This window comes from Bufo gargarizans, chromosome 1, assembly GCF_014858855.1.
Source record: "Bufo gargarizans isolate SCDJY-AF-19 chromosome 1, ASM1485885v1, whole genome shotgun sequence".
Classification (NCBI taxonomy): Eukaryota; Metazoa; Chordata; class Amphibia; order Anura; family Bufonidae; genus Bufo; species Bufo gargarizans.
The window spans coordinates 553894958-553917491 of record NC_058080.1 but is presented as its reverse complement, the minus strand read 5'-3'; the positions used below and the strand labels follow the sequence as shown (position 1 = coordinate 553917491).

Sequence of the window (22534 nt, the reverse complement as noted above, 5' to 3'; positions counted from 1 at the left end):
GAAAAATGAAAGGTGGAATCTGATTGGTTGCTATGGGCAACTCAGCCAGTTTCCCTTTACACCAGTTTTGATGAATTTCCTCACGGTATTTACCAAATAAAAGTGAGGTAAACAATGAAAACTCTCCACTTCCGATCTTAAATTAGTCAAAACCGATTCTCCTCGACTTAGTTACTCCATAGCCTCTAATGTTCAGCTAATTCACCTCACACATTGCCTTCTTAGTATGCTTCCCTTACATTTCCACAGGGTTTTAATTCGCTCCTAATGAACAATACATATTCTGGTCCATACTATGGTCCAGCTATCCCCTCAGGACAACCGCTGGCACCTGACTCACCGCCGCTCAGTCAACCTAGCTCCCACAGACACAACAAAGCAGCCCTTTCCGCGCATGCCCAGTAGGACGCATCGGCTGGGTGAGTCAGTGCGCAGGCGCGGGCCCTTCAGCAGCCAGAGGACTGCGCTGTGCAATCGGCTGCGGGCCTTATTATCACCTCCCCCGGTGACAGCAACAGCAGCAGCTCCTTCTCAGAAGTCTCTGGCCAGGCCTGTAAACAAAGCCTCCTGTTCTGCTGGCACTTGTGGACGACCCAGGTTGCATCAGCTCGCTGTATATCACCATGGCAATAGAGATCCAGTGCCGGAGAGGGGGGTCCTGATCTCCTCCTCTTCTTCTAGGGGATCTGTCACCCCTTCCATCCAAAGCTACATTCCCCCCTCTTACTCCTATCATGCAGCAGGGAGGACGGGAGTGCTGGGATCAGCAGCCCATGCAAGTGACCCTCAGGAGCCTGATCCTCAGCAGCAGGGAGGTTGACAGGAGAGCAGCCCTTCTCTTCCAGCTGGCCTTGAGTTCTTGATTTGTCCCCCTTTCCTTACACCCATCTGTCATAAATTCTTCATCTTCAACACCTGATCGCGCGATTGTCGGCCGATCCGGGGATTTACTATGGAGTCGGTTGGGAACTTTGAGTTCAGTAGGAAGGATCTGATCGGCCATGGAGCCTTTGCTGTGGTGTTCAGAGGCAGGCACAAAGAGGTAATGTATCAAGGGTGCATTGCTGTGTGATTGCTGACACGATCTGATCGCTGTACTTGTAGCCTGTGTCTGGGGATTGTGCTTGATCGCTCAGTAGATGGATTGGTTTAATATGGTCAGCTCTGTAGATGGGATCTGGTCGCTGGGGGGGGGGGGGGCACCTGTCACTTCTCAGTGTCTGCATTTTGCTTTTCAGTACCCGATGTGTGATATGTGAGCAGCAGGTGACCTGACCTGGGACAGAGCAGAACTCCTAACATCAGGCCTGTTCTCAGGAACCTGCGGGGGCAGAGACTAAATCCTGCTCCAGTGGTAGGGCCCACCATTTCACAGGAAACCTAAATTATCATTCCGAGCTGGGCAAGTCCGGGCAAGGACTAATGCAGGGACAATGGGACCCCTAGTGTATGGTATACAGGAGCAGTGCTGGTGGTACCCCTAGTGTATGGTATACAGGAGCAGTTCTGGTGGTACCCCTAGTGTATGGTATACAGGAGCAGTGCTGGTGGTACCCCTAGTGTATGGTATACAGGAGCAGTGCTGGTGGTACCCCTAGTGTATGGTATACAGGAGCAGTGCTGGTGGTACCCCTAGTGTATGGTATACAGGAGCAGTGCTGGTGGTACCCCTAGTGTATGGTATACAGGAGCAGTGCTGGGGGTACCCCTAGTGTATGGTATACAGGAGCAGTGCTGGTGGTACCTCTAGTGTATGGTATACAGGAGCAGTGCTGGGGGTACCCCTAGTGTATGGTATACAGGAGCAGTGCTGGTGGTACCCCTAATGTATGGTATACAGGAGCAGTGCTGGTGGTACCCCTAGTGTATACTGTATGGCATACAGGAGCAGTGCTGGTGGTACCCCTAGTGTATAGTGTATGGTATACAGGAGCAGTGCTGGTGGTACCCCTAGTGTATACTGTATGGTATACAGGAGCAGTGCTGGTGGTACCCCTAGTGTATACTGTATGGTATACAGGAGCAGTGCTGGTGGTACCCCTAGTGTATACTGTATGGTATACAGGAGCAGTGCTGGTGGTACCCCTAGTGTATGGTATACAGGAGCAGTGCTGGGGGTACCCCTAGTGTATGGTATACAGGAGCAGTGCTGGTGGTACCTCTAGTGTATGGTATACAGGAGCAGTGCTGGGGGTACCCCTAGTGTATGGTATACAGGAGCAGTGCTGGTGGTACCCCTAATGTATGGTATACAGGAGCAGTGCTGGGGGTACCCCTAGTGTATACTGTATGGCATACAGGAGCAGTGCTGGTGGTACCCCTAGTGTATAGTGTATGGTATACAGGAGCAGTGCTGGTGGTACCCCTAGTGTATACTGCATGGTATATAGCGGATGAGGTTAGTGGTACTAATAGTGTATACTGTCTGGTATAGAGGATGATGTCAGTAGTAGTACCCTTGGTATGTCTGGTATAGAGGATGATGTCAGTAGTAGTACCCTTGGTATGTCTGGTATAGAGGATGATGTCAGTAGTAGTACCCTTGGTATATCTGGTATAGAGGATGATGTCAGTAGTAGTACTCCTGGTATAAACCATATACTACAAACCAGTCCAGTTATTTTCTGTGTCTTGTCTTACATTTTCAGAAGCAGGATTTGGAGGTTGCTGTAAAATGCATCAATAAGAAAAATCTGGCCAAATCTCAGACGCTTCTAGGGAAGGAGATCAAAATCCTGAAGGTAAAAGAGTGTGCTGTGGAGAGGAGCACATCTGTGTGAACGGGGCCCTATTGTAACCGTGTGTTCTCATTGTAGGAGCTGAAACATGAAAATATCGTGGCCTTGTACGACTTCCAGGTAAACACACGTTTTCTGTTGCAATGATTTGTGGTCTGTAACGCGGCAACAGTGGCCGCAATTCGTGGCTCTCCACCTGTTGTGAGACTACAATTCCCAGCATTCCTTCACGGTCGTAGTGTTACAAGCGGCGCTCCGGAAGGTAGGACCACCGTCATCTCCCTCAGCTAGCTAGCCTCTCTCCCTCCTCCGGGTTCCCTGTCACGTGGCCGCTGCCTTGTTTGTTGACATTCCAGTTTGCTGCGTTCTCATTGGTTCCTGGCGTGTGTACGTCACGGAATTCTAAGAAAACCTCGCCTAGCTGTCAGGCTGAGCGCGGGCTCTCGGGAGTTGTAGTTATTTACGGCAGTGAGTCTAGCGCGAAAACTACAAGTCCCATGGAGCCGTGCGCGCTGTAAACACCTCTTCTTTTGGCATCCGTCCCAGCTAGATTATGGGAGGAGGGTTTTGTTTGTGTACAGCCTCTGACAAGTGGTGGAAAATGAGCAGAAATGCGGAGTCATTCCATGGCCCTCACCTCGCAGACAAAGGGATATGTGGGGAAGTACAGGCCTGGACTGCTTGTCAGATAGAACCAAGCTGCCCCTTAAAGGGACGGTCACAGCTGCTTCTAGGCAATGGTGAACAGCCCCTTTAACTGGGGGTGGGTATAGTGCTGACAGGGATTTCAGGCAGGAATCTGAAAGGGGGGGTTATACTTCTCCTTCTTGCTGTGGTTGGAAAATCTGCCTCAAAAACCTCCATGTGAGCCTACCCTAACCTGTTGAGGATGGCCAGTGGGAAAATCAGTTGGAGCCGATGACTTCAGTAGCATAGGCGCATTTTCCGCAAACAGAATTGCGGACCCATTCACTTCTATGGGGCAGCACGATGTGCTGCCCGGATCCGGCAGTGGGGACCCACACTTCCGGGTCCGCAATTCCAATAAAATAGAACATGTGCTATTCGGACAAGAATAGGCATAGTCTATTAAGTGCAGGCGATGTGCGGTCTTGGACTTCCCCCATGCGTGGCTGGAGGATGTGTATAATTTAGCGCACCTTCGTCGGATTAGGTCCGGGTGCGTTCATTGAAACTCACACCTTTTTGCAAGTTTTGTCTGCGATTGCGTTCAGTTCAGATTTTTCACGCGGGTGCAATGCGTTTTGATGCGTTTTTTTTTTTACGCACGTGATAACAAACGGAAGGATTACAAGCAACATCTCCTAGCAACCATGAGTGATAAACGCCTTGAATCCGCACTTGCTTCCGGATGCAATGCGTTTTTCACTGAAGACCCATTCACTTCTATGGGGCCAGGGCTGCGTGAAAAATGCAGATTATAGAACGTGCTGATTGGTTGCTAGATGCAACTACGACCGCTTTCCTGTACACCACTTTTGATGAATCTCCCCCACTATGTCTGGACTGAGCCAGCAGCTGCAGGCAGTCAGGTCCCCTCTATAGTATGAGAAACATTAGCTGTAATTCTCTGCCGTCAGTTTACAGCCAGTGGGGGATGGGTAAGTAAGGGGCTTCCAAAGTTCATCCCTTCAGATCTTTCCTAACAGCCCCCTATACTCCATTAAAGGGGCCGAGATGCTGTTTTTTTCTCTACAATAAATTGCTGAATATTTCAGTTACATAATAAAGTAGAATTCTGTCGGTGTATTTTTGCTTGAAGCAGTAGGGAATTGTGCTTTAAGCAGTTGTCTAGTACTAGCACATGTTACCAGGCCAAATTGCAGCCTTTGGGGGAGATTTATCAAGCTGGTGTAAAGGAAAACTGGCTTAGTTGCCCATAGCAACCAATCAGATTCCACCTTTCATTTTCCAAAGGGGCTCTGAAAAATGAAAGGTGGAATCTGATTGGTTGCTATGGGCAACAAAGCCAGTTACCGTTTCCACCAGTTTTGATAAATCTCCCCTTTGTGTGTTGTATTCTGCAGGCACCAGGATAGCAGCTGCGGGGAGTTTGAATTCTTCAGATATAGATCACTTGTGTCAGGATGTAGTCTCACACCTACAAGTATAACGCTATATAACAGTGTCTTACATCTACAAGTATAACGCCATATAACAGTGTCTCACACCTACAAGTATAACGCTATATAACAGTGTCTTACACCTACAAGTATAACGTTATATAACAGTGTCTTACATCTACAAGTATAACGCTATATAACAGTGTCTCACACCTACAAGTATAACGCTATATAACAGTGTCTTACATCTACAAGTATAACGCTATATAACAGTGTCTCACACCTACAAGTATAACGCTATATAACAGTGTCTTACATCTACAAGTATAATGCTATATAACAGTGTCTCACACCTACAAGTATAATGCTATATAACAGTGTCTTACATCTACAAGTATAATGCTATATAACAGTGTCTCACACCTACAAGTATAACGCTATATAACAGTGTCTTACACCTACAAGTATAACGCTATATAACAGTAACTTACATCTACAAGTATAACGTTATATAACAGTGTCTTACACCTACAAGTATAACACTATATAACAGTTCCTTACACCTACAAGTATAACGCTATATAACAGTGTCTTACATCTACAAGTATAACGCTATATAACAGTGTCTTACATCTACAAGTATAATGCTATATAACAGTGTCTTACATCTACAAGTATAACGCTATATAACAGTGTCTTACATCTACAAGTATAATGCTATATAACAGTGTCTTACATCTACAAGTATAACGCTATATAACAGTGTCTCACACCTACAAGTATAACGCTATATAACAGTGTCTTACATCTACAAGTATAATGCTATATAACAGTGTCTCACACCTACAAGTATAACGCTATATAACAGTGTCTTACACCTACAAGTATAACGCTATATAACAGTGTCTTACATCTACAAGTATAATGCTATATAACAGTGTCTTACATGTACAAGTATAACGCTATATAACAGTGTCTTACATCTGCAAGTATAACGCTATATAACAGTGTCTCACACCTACAAGTATAACGCTATATAACAGTGTCTTACATCTACAAGTATAATGCTATATAACAGTGTCTCACACCTACAAGTATAATGCTATATAACAGTGTCTTACATCTACAAGTATAACGCTATATAACAGTGTCTTACACCTACAAGTATAACGCTATATAACAGTGTCTTACACCTACAAGTATAACGCTATATAACAGTGTCTTACACCTACAAGTATAACGCTATATAACAGTGTCTTACATCTACAAGTATAACGCTATATAACAGTGTCTTACATCTACAAGTATAACGCTATATAACAGTGTCTTACATCTACAAGTGTAAAGCTATATAACAGTGTCTTACATCTACAAGTATAACGTTATATAACAGTGTCTTACACCTACAAGTGTAAAGCTATATAACAGTGTCTTACATCTACAAGTATAACGCTATATAACAGTAACTTACATCTACAAGTATAACTCTATATAACATTGTCTTACACCTTCAAGTATAATGCTATATAACAGTGTCTTACACCTACAAGTATAACGCTATATAACAGTGTCTTACATGTACAAGTATAACGCTATATAACAGTGTCTTACATCTGCAAGTATAACGCTATATAACAGTAACTCACATCTACAAGTATAACTCTATATAACAGTGTCTTACACCTTCAAGTATAACGCTATATAACAGTGTCTTACATCTCCAAGTATAACGCTATATAACAGTGTCTTACATCTACAAGTATAACGCTGTATAACAGTGTCTTACACCTTCAAGTATAACTCTATATAATAGTGTCTTACACCTACAAGTATAACGCTATATAACAGTGTCTTACATCTACAAGTATAACGCTATATAACAGTGTCTTACACCTACAAGTATAACGCTATATAACAGTGTCTTACATCTACAAGTATAATGCTATATAACAGTGTCTTACATGTACAAGTATAACGCTATATAACAGTGTCTTACATCTGCAAGTATAACGCTATATAACAGTGTCTTACACCTACAAGTATAACTCTATATAATAGTGTCTTACACCTACAAGTATAACGCTATATAACAGTGTCTTACATCTACAAGTATAACGCTATATAACAGTGTCTTACACCTACAAGTATAACGCTATATAACAGTGTCTTACATCTACAAGTATAATGCTATATAACAGTGTCTTACATGTACAAGTATAACGCTATATAACAGTGTCTTACATCTGCAAGTATAACGCTATATAACAGTGTCTTACACCTACAAGTATAACGCTATATAACAGTGTCTTACACCTACAAGTATAACGCTATATAACAGTATATAACAGTGTCTTAAATGTACAAGTATAACGCTATATAACAGTGTCTTACATCTACAAGTATAACGCCATATAACAGTATATAACAGTGTCTTACATCTACAAGTATAAAGCTATATAACAGTGTCTTACATCTACAAGTATAACGCTATATAACAGTATATAACAGTGTCTTACATCTACAAGTATAACGCTATATAACAGTGTCTTACATATAACAGTATATAACAGTGTCTTACACCTACAAGTATAACGCTATATAACAGTGTCTTACATTTACAAGTATACCGCTATATAACAGTGTCTTACACCTACAAGTATAACACTATATAACAGTGTCTTACATCTACAAGTATAACACTATATAACAGTGTCTTACATATAACAGTATATAACAGTGTCTTACACCTACAAGTATAACGCTATATAACAGTGTCTTACACCTACAAGTATAACGCTATATAACAGTTTCTTACATCTACAAGTGTAAATCTATATAACAGTGTCTTACACCTACAAGTATAACGTTATATAACAGTGTCCTACACCTACAAGTGTAAAGCTATATAACAGTGTCTTACACCTACAAGTGTAACGTTATATAACAGTGTCTTACACCTACAAGTGTAAAGCTATATAACAGTGTCTTACACCTACAAGTATAACGTTATATAACAGTGTCTTACACCTACAAGTGTAAAGCTATAAAACATTGTCTTACACCTACAAGTATAACGTTATATAACAGTGTCAAGTATAACGTTATATAACAGTTTCTTACATCTACAAGTGTAAATCTATATAATAGTGTCTTACATCTACAAGTATAACGTTATATAACAGTGTCCTACACCTACAAGTGTAAAGCTATATAACAGTGTCTTACACCTACAAGTGTAACGTTATATAACAGTGTCTTACACCTACAAGTGTAAAGCTATATAACAGTGTCTTACATCTACAAGTATAACGCTATATAACAGTGTCTTACATCTACAAGTATAACACTATATAACAGTTCCTTACACCTACAAGTATAACGCTGTATAACAGTGTCTTACACCTACAAGTATAACGTTATATAACAGTGTCTCACACCTACAAGTGTAAAGCTATATAACAGTGTCTTACATCTACAAGTATAACTCTATATAACAGTGTCTTACACCTACAAGTGTAAAGCTATATAACAGTGTCTTACACCTACAAGTATAACGCCGTATAACAGTGTCTTACATCTACAAGTATAACGCTATATAACAGTGTCTTACACCTACAAGTATAACGCTATATAACAGTTTCTTACACCTACAAGTGTAAAGCTATATAACAGTGTCTTACATCTACAAGTATAACGCTATATAACAGTGTCTTACATCTACAAGTATAACACTATATAACAGTTCCTTACACCTACAAGTATAACGCTGTATAACAGTGTCTTACACCTACAAGTATAACGTTATATAACAGTGTCTCACACCTACAAGTGTAAAGCTATATAACAGTGTCTTACATCTACAAGTATAACTCTATATAACAGTGTCTTACACCTACAAGTGTAAAGCTATATAACAGTGTCTTACACCTACAAGTATAACGCCGTATAACAGTGTCTTACATCTACAAGTATAACGCTATATAACAGTGTCTTACACCTACAAGTATAACGCAATATAACAGTTTCTTACACCTACAAGTATAACGCTATATAACAGTGTCTTACACCTACAAGTATAACGCTATATAACAGTGTCTTACATCTACAAGTATAACGCTATATAACAGTGTCTTACATCTACAAGTATAACGCTATATAACAGTGTCTTACATCTACAAGTATAACGCTATATAACAGTGTCTTACATCTACAAGTATAACGCTATATAACAGTAACTTACATCTACAAGTATAACGTTATATAACAGTGTCTTACACCTACAAGTATAACGCTATATAACAGTAACTTACATCTACAAGTATAACGTTATATAACAGTTTCTTACACCTACAAGTATAACGCTATATAACAGTGTCTTACACCTACAAGTATAACGCCGTATAACAGTGTCTTACATCTACAAGTATAACGCTGTATAACAGTGTCCTACATCTACAAGTATAACGCTATATAACAGTGTCTTACACCTACAAGTATAACGCTATATAACAGTGTCTCACACCTACAAGTATAACGCTGTATAACAGTGTCTCACACCTACAAGTATAACGCTATATAACAGTTTCTTACATCTACAAGTGTAAAGCTATATAATAATTTCAAATTATCTTTTTTGACTAATGGGCGCTTTATCTTAACTGACCTTTGCTTCTTGTTGTCTCCATATGCTGGTTCATACAGTTCATTCGGAAGTCTATATCTTAAAGGGAACCTGTTATCAACTTTATGCTGACCTCATAAAATAGCATAAATTTGTGACAGAAATGCTGATTTCAGCGGTGTGTCACTCATGAGCTAAAAGTAAGTGGTTGCTGAGAACCAGCCTCATAATCATTGCAGCCCAGGCCTGTAAAAGAGTCCCGGCCACCTGAGAAGAGTCCTGGTTATTCATAATCTCCTGCTCTCCTGCCCACCTGCTGATGATTGGCAGTTCTCTCCTAGAGAGAAAGGGAGACAACTAGGTAGAAGACTGTCCGTCATCAGCAGGTGGGCAGGAGAGCAGGAACTTATGAATAACCATGACTCTTCTCAGTTGGCTGTGACTCTTTTCCAGGCCCAGTCTGCAATGATTGTGATGTTGGTTCTCGGCAGCCACTTACTTTTAACTTCTAAATGACAGACCGCTGAAATCAACTCACCTGTCTCTACTTTATTCTGCCGTTAGTATGGACAGCATAAAGATGATGACAGGTTCCCTTTAATGTACTTTGTACTTCTCCTCTATAAAATACCTAAGCAGATCTAGATAATGACTGGTACATATTAGTCCTCTGATCTCCAGCTGGGAGGCTCAAAGGCCCCTGAAGTCTCATCCATCTCCAAAACTAGACCAATAGAAAATGTATACCAGGAGATGCCTGGTCCAGAGAGCCTGAGAGCCGTCCACCATCTTCCATAGCCTGGTAGAACCAGCGTGCCTGTTATATATACAATATTTATAAGGGTGTTCCGAGATTTTTATACTGATGACCTATCTTCTGGACACCCGGGACTTTTGCCGATCAGCTGTTTGAGAAGGCACCAGCGCTTCTGTGAGCGGTGAGGCCTTCTCTGTGCTCACCAAGCACAGCGCCATACATTGTATAGTGGGCGTGCTTGGGATCACGCTCAGCCGCATTCACTTCAATGGGTCTGAGCTGCGCCTAGGCCAGTGATGGGGAACCTTTCATAGACCGAGTGTCCAAACTGGGACCCAAAACCCACTTATTTATCGCATAGTGCCAACACGACAATTTAACCCGAAGACTGAAAAATACCAGCCAAGTTAAGCTGTGGGGGCGTGGCTTAACACAGGCCCCAGCAAAATCAATGTCCCCTCTGGTATTCCCCAGAAGTGGCCCCCAGTATTAATAAGGTCCCCATTAGTGGCCCCCAATAAAATGAATGCCCCCATATGTGCCCCCCCAATATTATTTTTCCTCCATTAGTGGCTCCCAGTATGCCCCCATTAGAGACCACAGTATTTTTAATGCCCCCTTCCCCACTCTTCTTCTGCAAAAATAAAGCTCACCTCATCCATATGATTGCGCATCCAGTCATCAGCGAGAGTCCCCGCGGTGCGATTAAATGGATGAGGTGAAGCAGAAGGGGCAAAGGCTGCACTAATGAGCGCTCCACAGTGGAATCGTTCATTAATAATAGTGCAGAGATGGCAACCCTACTCACTGCCCACACAGAGCCGCATGCCCCCTCTGGTACGTGTGCCATAGGCTCGCCACCACTGGCCTAGGCCATGTGACCAATGAATTCATTGCCACTTAGGTCATCACTATTTAAGTCTCAGAAAACCCCTTTAAGATGCCAGTACACACTAGACCAATGCCAGTGGGACCTTCCCATCATCTAATGTGTAGATGTCGGGAAATTAGGATCAGGCATGTTGGATTTCAACAAGCTTAATCCTTGTTCTAACAGGAGATGAGCTGTAACCAGATAACCACATGCACACTCGGCCAGTCTGACCACTTGTTTGGCCAGCAGCTATCTAAGGCTACTTTCACACTCGCGTTTTGGGCGGATCTGTCATGGCGTTTGGTGTCTGCCTTTAGAGCGGAATGGAGACTGATCGGAGGCAAACTGATGCATTCTGAGAGGATCCTTTTCCATTCAGAATGCATTAGGGCAAAACGGATCCGTTTTGGACCGCTTGTGAGAGCCCTGAACGGATCTCGGAAACGGCAAGCCAAAACACGAGTGTGAAAGTAGCCTAAGGTGTTTGGGAACCTTTATGTTTCAGTACAATTCGAATGATGGTGCTGAATCCCCGGCCTTGTTACCCGCCACCATATCGTAGGTTACTGAGTAGGAGAACAATGATATTCAGAGCACTGTTTAAGAAATGGGACATCCATCTGTCTGTCCATCTATTCTCTATCATCTGTCCATCTAACGTACTATATACTATACATATCAATGTGTGGAGAGAAAACAGTATGCTGGAGTATAGACTCATTAGTAACAAGAGAAGTGACACTAGTCCTCAGCTATGGTACAAATGGTACCCGAGTGCATTAGTAAGAGGTGCCCGGACCTTTCTTATTATGCAATGAATATGAATATTACATCAGGCCTTCAGAGCGCGGGCCATGTGAATGGCGTCATTAGTCACCTTCGGGCGTTCTTACTTTCTGTAGTGTTTGTCCAGTGAATCACTGTTATTGTAGAACGAGGTTTTGCTGCAGTCTGATTGTATAGAATGAGCCTGGGTGAGATTGTGAACTCCGTGTCCTGAGCTTACGTAAATGCCATACCACCACCACCACAGTAACCGCATGTTTTCCCCTATCCTATCCCTAACCATGAATGATATTGTGAACCAATCTAGATTTGGTTGATTCTCCTTGGTGGTCCCTATCTTAAAGCAACCCTCCAGCCCCCCACTTGCAAAGCTACATTCCCCTCAGTGTATCTACAGCAGTGTCCTGATCATCATCTTCTTCTCACTGGTAGGTTAGTAACCTACATTGTATAATCATTCGGCCCATGATGTACTGGAGATCATGACTTCCTGTGTTCATACACAGCAGCCAATCGGAGGAGGGAGGGACCAGCAGTGTGAACCAATTACGAGACAGGAGGCGTGTCTTAGACATCCCCAGACTCTCTGTGGGCACTGGAGCTAAACTGTAGTCACCGATTCCTGAGCTGAGCCACAGCAGGTAACAATCCTCTAGAGTTACTATAGCACTGCTCTCATTGAAATGAATGGGAGCAGCTCTGCGGTAACCAGCTCATCCACTACATAATGGACGAATCTGTGTAGTTCTGGTGCCTATTTCCGGTGCAGGAGCAACTCCTGAACATCTGGCAGAGACCCCTGCCAGTCTGATATGGAAGGCCTGCCCTGTGGATAATCCATTAGTTTGGTGCAGAGGACCTGTCACTACCTCACCTAAATCCTGGTGGTCCTCTGAGGATACCAGGCTGCCCTGGCACTGTTCGTGGATGATTGGATAGCTCTTCCTCAAGCCAAGTGAATCAATTGCTACCCCCTTCGCAAACTGCATGCTATTTGAAAATAGTTAGCATTTTTGAAACTGGTGACAGGTCCAAGTGGTTAGAAATAACATTAGGCTGTGTTCACACTACCGTCAGAGGCTCCGTCTGCCGTTCCATTTCATTTGACAGGAAGAGTAATGCAACATGACAGAGCCACGACTCTAAAGGGTCTGTTGGGGAGCATCTCTGTCACGTGACAGATCTGGTAGTGTGAACACAGCCTTAGAACAAAAGCAGCTACATGTGTATAAACCCTGGGCTAACTGAAGCGTGATCCGGTGCTGTAAATATAGTCCTGATCCCAAGCAGGAGCAATCCTGTTATCTGATGGCATTGCTCAATGTGACAGTGCTGTTGTTAATTGGTGTAAGTATCTGTGTCTTAGTGGCTTCTACCAGTGGACAGGACATCTGCCAGTCTTCCCTTCTAAGAAACACTTGGCTGGAGATGTAGGCCAGAATACTGTTACTTTTTATAGTATAATAGCTCATTTTCCCCAGACAGCTCCATGACAGACATTCATTACATTGGAACATTTCTATTAGAGACGCACTGGGCTATAAAAAGTCTATAAAGATATATAAAAGTGATATATCTATTTGTTAGAGGCACATCAGGATGTGTGTGGAGAACCAGTCAAAAGGAATTGATTGGATATTGCTTGTATCGCCACTAGGAGATCGAGCAGGCTGTTCCGGCAAAGAGCAGCCTGCCTGATTGACTGCAGTGAGGTCAAGTGGTGATCCGGCCAATAGCCAGCATTAGCATCGGATCAGGCAGCTGGAGATATGAAGGAGGCCTAATGCTCTAAGTGCTTCTTCTCTATGGGGGAGAGTAGAACTGGCCAATCAGATTCCACCTTTCATTTTTGACAGCTCCTTTGGAAAATGAAAGGTGGCATCTGATTGGTTGCTATGGGCAACTAAGCCAGTTCGACCTTACACCAGTTTAATAACCGATCCCATATGTGTGTAGAACAGGCACCCCTGATGTTTCAGATGGAAGCCCCTAATCATAGCTATAATTAAGGACTTCTGCCCAAAATGTGTTGTACCTGTGCTACAACTGTTAAAGGATATTTATACTTTTTGCTGTAATGCACCTTTATGTTTCACCTATCGATATGTAGTGACCTAGGCTATCAGTACACCTACAAACAGAACATGAAAGGCATTGGCTTATGAAGATGAGCATCACCACGATCATGTTCTTAGTTATGAAATGGTTAATAGCGTCATGACGGAGTCTAGATAACAAAGACATTGTGTCTTACAGGCTGGACTATTGTTCCTATGTGCCATCTGTCAGGATAGCCCAGAGGTGTTGACAGCGGTGGAATTATAAGGTGTTATTTAGTCCGGTTGGTGTAATTATATTTTTGTTAATGACTAATCTAAGTGTTACCTCCGTGATATGAGACGTGGCATTCTTCAGCCATCACTCACTTTATCACATCCCGTGAAGTCATGTTGCCAGCATTAATTCCATTGCTCACGGGACACAGCATGAAAACCAGCTAAACTTGTATTGTCAAACGTGACAGTCACATATCATACATGATTGGAAGGCGGTCCGGGTGACAATGAATTCTGACGAGATCAGCAGTTTTCTCCAGGGTTTTCTGGTTATTTCTCTTAGTTTGGTGATATAGGAGCCATGGCTCGTCGTGGCATCTTTTAATGGGCAAATCAATTCCATTCCTCCGCCATGTTGCCTCATAAGGCAATATAAGTGTCTATGGAGACTCCATTCTTGGAAAGAACGGATTCAGTGTTCATGTGGCGCTTCTAATGATGTGTAGTATAATGTCGCTACTGGCCACGCAGGAGCTGTACCGTGCCACGTCAGTTTTGAGTTGGTTGCTAGGAACATACTGGTTAACAAGCACAGTCCTTTAGACGGGACTGACAGACAGCAACCAGTCATGTTTAGATTACTCAAGTCGTATTCTCAATGCAGAATTAAAGGGATCACGTGACCTGGTTTGGGGCCACTAAACCACCAGCGTGCTGTTATACAGCTGGGGTTTACGGTCCCGAACCTGTCCAGATCAAACCCACCCATCCCTGTATAGTGAATCAAAATCTTAGTTACCAAGAAATGAGTCTGATACTCATCTCCAGCGCTATTGTACGCATGCGCATTGTGCCGGTGCAGCCAGTACTCCTTGCACATGCATACTATGTAAGCCCGTCTTTAGTACTGAGCTAGGGAGGGTTGGCAGGACTTGTCTACTGTAGAAAATCTTGATGTCCTATGTCAGCTATTACAGGCATGCTATTAGGGCATGCTGGGAGTTGTAGTTTTGCAACAGCTGGAGGGCCACAGTTTGGACATGCCTGTCCTATGTGGACCAACTGTATTCTGTAATAAAGTGGACTTAAAAAGAAAAGCATAACTACACTGAACAGAAATATAAACGCAACACTTTTGGTTTTGCTCCCATTTTGCATGAGCTGAGCTCAAAGATCTGAAACATTTTCTACATACACAAAAGACCCATTACTCTCAAATATTGTTCACAGATCTGTCTAAATCTGTGTTAGTGAGCACTTCTCCTTTGCCGAGATAATCCATCCCACCTCATAGGTGTGGCATATCAAGGTGCTGATTAGACAGCATGAATATTGCACAGGTGTGCCTTAGACTGCCCACAATAAAAGGCCACTCTGAAATGTGCACAGTTTTGCCTTATGGGAGGGGGGGCGGTTGTCAAAAAGCCAGTCAGTATCTGGTGTGACCACCATTTGCCTCAGTGCAACACATCTCCCTCGCATAGAGTTAATCAGGTTGTTGATTTTGGCCTGTAGAATGTTGGCCCACTCCTCTTCAATAGCTGTGCGAAGTTGCAGAATATTGGCAGGAACTGGAACACGCTGTCGTATACGCCGATCCAGAGCATCCCAAACATGCTCAATGGTGAGCTCATATCTGGTGAGTATGCTGGCCATGCAAGAACTGGGATGTTTTCAGCTTCCAGGAATTGTGTACAGATCCTTGCAATATGGGGCCGTGCATTATCATGCTGCAACATGACGTGATGGTCGTGGATGATCGGCACAACAATGGGCCTGGGGATCTCCTCACGGTATGTCTGCGCATTCAAAATGTTATCAATAAAATGCACCTGTGTTCTTTGTCCATAACATACGCCTGCCAATACCATAACCCCACCGCCACCATGGGGCACTTGATCCACAAAGTTGACGTCAGCAAACCACTCACCCACATGACGCCACACACGCTGTCTGCCATCTGCCCCGAACAGTGAAAACCGAGACTCATCTGTGAACAGAACGCCTCTCCAATGGGCCAGACACCATTTAATCTGAGCATTTGCCCACTCAAGTCGGTTACGATGACGAACTGCAGTCAGGTCCAGACCCCGATGAGGACGACGAGCATGCAGATGAGCTTCCCTGAGATGGTTTCTGACAGTTTGTGCAGAAATTTTTTGGTTATGCAAACAGATTGTTGCTGCAGCTGTCCGGGTGGCTGATCTCAGACGATCATGTGGGTGAACATGCTGGATGTGGAGGTCTTTGGCTGGTGTGGTTACACGTGGTCTGCGGTTGTGAGGCCGGTTGGATGTACTGCCAAATTCTCTGAAACGCCTTTGGAGACGGCTTATGGTAGAGAAATGAAAATTCATTGCATGGACAACAGCTCTGGTAGACATTCCTGCAGTCCGCATGCCAATTGCACGCTCCCTCAAACGTTGCAACATCTGTGGCATTGTGCTGTGTGATCAAACTGCACATTTCAGAGTGGTCTTTTATTGTGGGCAGTCTAAGGCACACCTGTGCAATATTCATGCTGTCTAATCAGCACCTTGATATGCCACACCTGTGAGGTGGGATGGATTATCTCGGAAAAAAAGAAGTGCGCACTAACACAGATTTAGACAGATTTGTGAACAATATTTGAGAGTAATAGGTCTTTTGTGTATGCTGAAGACCTTAGAGTTCAGCTCATGGAAAATGGGAGCAAAACCGAAAGTGTTGCGTTTATATTTTTGTTCAGTGAAGTTCTATAAGCACATGAGAGCCGCCATGACTTTTTATATCGCTGCCCTTCTAAAGCAACTTGACGCCTGAAAGTTGTCCATCAGATCTTGTGCATGTATTGCAAGGAATACATGAGGTCTTGTTCAGTGTAACAGGTCTTAAAGGACAACCCCAATCAAAATTTGAAATCTTAGCTCACGCATAATATTCATACCGTGTTTCCCCCAAAAATAAGACACCCCCCGAAAATAAGACCTACTTCTAGTTTTGCCTCTCGCTGTAATATAAGGCATCCCCTCGAAAATAAGACCTCCCCGATAATAAGAAATCCCCCGAAAATAAGGCATCCTCGATAATAAAGCCACCCCTGAATATAAGACCCCACGAAGCTACAGTACCATAAGGCGTCTGACTCCTCTGGACCCTACGGGCGCCGGCACGCGGCTCACTGATTGGCTGCAGCGCAGGTGGTGCGAGGTCCCTTTAAATCAGAGAGCCCGCGCCGCCACCAGGACAAGCTGCCGCCTTCTTCCGCCCGCTGCTCGCTCTGCCCTGACGGAGTCTGGCTGATTCACAACTTGGCTGGCACGGACACACAGGGGTGACAGGTAGGGGGGGGGGAATATCTGATGGAAGGTGGGGGATGTCTGGTGAAGGTGGGGGGGGGAGACTAAATGCGGTAATCCACTGTCCACTGGCACACGGGAGGGGGATCATTTAAAATGACACAGAGGGATCAGAGGGGGGGAATCAAAATGACACAGGAGGATCAGAAGGGGTTACTAAAATGGTATGGTAATCCCCCCTCTGATTCTCCTGTGCCATTTTGATTCCCCCTTCTGATCCCCCTGTGCCATTTTAAGTGATCCCCCTTCCCACCCTGATCCCCCTGTGCCATTTTAAGTGATCCCCCTCCCCACCCTGATACCCCTGTGCCATTTTAAGTGATCCCCCTCACCACCCTGATCTCCCTGTGCCATTTTAAGTGATCCCCCTTCCCACCCTGATACCCCTGTGCCATTTTAAGTGATCCCCCTCCCCACCCTGTGCCATTCTTCTTCATGGAAAAAGAAGACATCCCTGAAAATAAGACCTAGCAAATCTTTGGGAGCAAAAATTAATATAACACTGTCTTATTTTCGGGGAAACAGGGTATTTGAGAGCATTTTCCAAGTAATGGGCCCTGTACACTGCCTGATGTTCGGACAGATTATCGCTAAGGAGTGTTGGTACGATAATCTTCCTGTGTAAAAGGTGCGCCGATTACCCAATGAACACGTGAAACATTCATTCATCCGGTAATTGGATCTTTCATGCGAACACCTAAATCATCGTTTGCCAGAAGCAGATCGTGCCGTCTAAACAGCCTCTGCTGCCGGCAAACAATGATTCTGTATGAGGACGAGCGATGGCATTAGTGATCTCTCCTCCCCATACTGTGGAGGAGATCTCTGCATGTAATAGCAGCGGTCTCCTTTACTGACGAGCAGGCGATTGCTGGGAAGGGATGCTACCCTACTTGACAATCGCCTGCTACATCAGGCCATGTAAAGGGGCAATAAGACTGCCTGCACACCATGCAGATGACAGGTGTAATACAGCACCAGCAAAGTGAATAAGATTAGACAAATCTCATATACACTCTGCTTTGTCTCCGTGAGGAAATTGTCCTTCCATGTGGATTATGAAATCTGCAACATGTCAGTTCTTTGTGCAATATTTTTGTGCAGATTTGACCCTTTTCAATGCAAAGGTGAGATCTGCCTAAGTAACACATGTGGTTTTTGGTGTGGAAAAGCACAGAAATCTTCAAGAAAAATAATGCATTTTCTGTTTTGAAACCCCCACACGTGTGCAGATAGCCTGTGTGTGTATATAGACCACCAATAAGACCCCACACACACAAATTCAATGAATCTGAGTCTGCTCAGCTCCTCCTGCTCTATAATGTGCTGCCGGCAGACTGCACTGCATTACGTGGTGACAGGTTCCCTTTAATAAACGAGAACTGCTTATACAATGTTGTCCTTGACTGTTAGAAACCGAAATAAATAGCAACTGGTATATAGCTTAGCTTGCGGCGACAGCTGCTGCATACACCTGACCCCAGTGACCCTCTGCCGCAGGTGAACAACATGGACCCCACCCTTTAGAGATTTTTCCCATTCACAATGCCTGCTGTGTAGTGCTGGCTATGTGAAGAGTTAATGATTTATCAGTGACATGTGGCGGACTGAAGTGCAGCTCTTGTTACCATGTTATGGTCCACAACATCATATACAGTTAGAGACAATAGGACACTTTCGACTGCAGAGCACAAACGTTTTATACTCTTTTATAGTTTTATGGTGATGATGTATTACACTGTATTTACAGTGCTGTAAAATAAACTCGTTAAAGACGTTCATTTGCTTATACTTTTCCATGTCATTGTAACGCGTCTGATTCCAAGAACCAAGGGTCAGCGGCAGAGAATTTTTTTATTTAATTGGTTTTGATATTTCTGTTTTAGATTCATGGACCATGTTGCAACGTGGAGAATCAACCCCCTTAACTAGTGCAGTATATTGGGAGCCAAAACTAACGGCTCTTATTGTTCAGGAATGGGGGGGGGGGGGGGACCTAGGAAAAATAGACACTGGGGAAATCTGCACAGTGGTGGCTGAAGGCAAAAGAGGCTGCTGGTGACAAGACAGGTCCTTTTTAAAGAGGTTGTCCAGGCATCTGAACGTTGGGCGGTAAGGATTCCAAGACATCGGTCCAGTTCCCATTGAGTAGAGTGCATGAGTCCGACCGTCCAGCGTGCAGATGTATCTCTGCATATCTGATCTGGTGGGAGAGTATGCCTTCCACATATAGACTGATATTGTCACATTCTGATATGTGGGTTGGTTTTACTACATGGTTCTGGCCTCTATACTTGAGTAGGGAAGGTGGCGGGGGCACTTAAAATCTTAAAAAAAAGGAATACATTTATCAACTTAGATCAGACATGGACTGCGAAAGTTACAAGGGATTGTACCGACTGAAGGAATATCCTTATACTGGTCACAAGCGTGAAATACAATGGCAAGTGTCCCATTAATACCTTGAATTAAGGTGACGTGACAACCCCCTAGAGAGCCATATTCCAGGATGAAATAAGGGGGATCGGAAATACTCAACTGTGTAAATCTATATGTTCCTTGTCCACAGTCCTCTTAGATGGTCAGCAGATCCTAAAGACCTTCTAATGTCTATGGACGGCTCTAGAGGTGAACAGCAGGACATAACACTGTCGTATCAGATGATTGTCTGTTGTGTAGAGTTTGCCCAATACATGAGCCACTTATTGGATCTCCTCAGTTCCAGATACATTGCTGGCTGCCTATTGCATGATCAGCTTTATCATACTAGGTAGTCCAAGACTTCCTTGTCTTGCTCCTGTATTAGCAAGGAATGTTTGAGCAATAGGTCTGTTTTCCGCGGGAACATCTGTGTAACAGGATGACGGCACTTGTTGCCTGGTGTAGGCACTTTCTATACATTAACTCAGATAGCAGTTATCGAAGAGCTCGGAGGTATCCTTATAGCACCTGTATCCCAGCTCTACCTCGCAGCATTCGGTTGACAAGACTGTGACCTTATTTTGTTTACAAAGAGCGGGTAGCATGAGGACAAGCGGGAGGATTTAGGTCAGCTGTAATTCACATCAAACATCAGAGCAGACACAACGAATACTTAAGTAGCCCAGATCCTATTTATTAAAGAAGTAGCTTTGCAGACTTAGAACCGGCTCTTCCTCGTTGGCAGCAGTGCCTAACAATCTCCTCTATTTGCATTTCTAAGTTTAGTTTTATAACTTGTTATTCTTGTGTTTGCCATTATTTTTATTTCTTCTTTATTTTGCTCCCTTATATAACGCTGATATATTCCACAGCGCTTTACAGACATTGTCATCACTTGCTGTCTCAGTACGTCTTTGACATTATCTTCAGAGATATTAGCTACAAATGTAAGGGCTGTATTTCGCCAGCCAATTGTCGGGCAGATCATCGCTGACAAGCGTTCTTAGGAACACTCGGCCTGTGCGATACTGCCGCTGATTACCCAATCGGGCAATTGGACTCTTTCAGCAGGTTTAAAAATCATTACTTGCTGACGGCACGTCATGCTGTGTCTTCACGATCTGCTGCTGGCAAACAATGATTTTGTATGGGGAAGAAAGATGGCATAGCGATCACTCCTCCCCATACTGTGGAGGAGATTGCTGCATGTAATAGCAGCGCACCAAAAAAGACAAGGTGGCATTAGCAGGAGGGGCTCAAACCCACATGCAGTCGTGCATATATACAGGGGAGCAAATCCTGCACTTGTGGCCCGTTGCTAATGGCGATCCCCAGCAAAATGCATACGGTGGAGGATGCCCGCGGCGAACCACAAGTACCACAATAGACATCTCACACAAGGTAACAAGTGCGGATGTAATAATCAATATAACAAATACAGGTGCACTCTGCAGTCTCACTAAACCCTCAAACTGATTTTAAAATTGAGAGATTAGTCAACATGTCCTACGGTGTAGAACATGTCTAAGCCCGGGCACCACGTCAAGGTTTCTCAAGTAGCCCGGGACCTAACGCTCTCCTACCTGCGCCGTATGGGCGATACCAGGAGCCAGTGGGCAAATTACAGGAGCATGAGGCCGACTCACAAACAGCTCACCAGTTACCTCCAGCATGTAACCATGCTTGCAATGGGAGGAGGGAGGAGTCTGCGAGTCCCACTCAAGACTGGCTGATATGGCCCAGTCCTCACAGGTGCACCTAAATGTGGCCTGTAGATGGAAAACAGGCACATTTAAATTGGAGTTTATACACCTCCAGGAATCTATATATACAAACCAAAAAGACAAGGTGGCATTAGCAGGAGGTGCTCAAACCCACATGCAGTCGTGCATATATACAGAGGAGCAAATCCTGCACTTGTGGCCCGTTGCTAATGGCGATCCCCAGCAAAATGCATACGGTGGAGGATGCCCGCGGCGAACCACAAGTACCACAATAGACATCTCACACAAGGTAACAAGTGCGGATGTAATAATCAATATAACAATATAACAAAACAATAACAAATACAGGTGCACTCTGCAGTCTCACTAAACCCTCAAACTGATTTTAAAATTGAGAGATTAGTCAACATGTCCTACAGTGTAGAACATGTCTAGCAGCGGTCTCCACTGACGAACAGACGATCGCTGGGAAGAAACACTTCCCTCCCTACGGTCGTCTGCCTGGTGTAATACAGCACTAATTAAAAATAATTAGTTTTCTATTCTTCCGAAATGAATGTACCTCAAGAGGTGGAGCTCCGAATATGTCTGGTCTTCTTGTCCTCTCCTCTTTTCCAATCACGTTGACAGGACAATTGTATCGTCGTATATATATTTTTTTGCAGTCTCCTTGGTTATGGAATGGCCTATGACCGGTTGGTGCTTTAGCTAATTGAGTTCCTTGGAAGTAAATTTTAACAAATACCAATGAACTACTTACGGTACTTTCACACTTGCGTTGGTGGATTCCGGCAGGCAGTTCCGTCGCTGGAATTGCCTGCCGGATCCGGAAATCTGTATGCAAACGGATAGCATTTTGAAACACCGGATCCGTCTCTCCGGTGTCATCCAGAAAAACGTATCCATACCAATTCC

General features: G+C 43.9%; 1 protein-coding gene across 1 annotated transcript in view; it reads left to right on the top strand.

Annotated features, from left to right (window-relative positions):
- The first annotated feature begins 211 nt into the window (after positions 1 to 211).
- ULK1 (unc-51 like autophagy activating kinase 1) overlaps positions 212 to 22534 on the top strand; it is a 95642-nt gene continuing 73319 nt past the window's right edge. The window contains exons 1-3 of the mRNA XM_044275620.1: positions 212 to 1042; positions 2649 to 2741; positions 2817 to 2858. Of these exons, the coding sequence (XP_044131555.1) occupies positions 953 to 1042; positions 2649 to 2741; positions 2817 to 2858 (225 nt within the window). The 5' untranslated portion in view covers positions 212 to 952. The remainder of the gene's footprint in view (positions 1043 to 2648; positions 2742 to 2816; positions 2859 to 22534) is intronic.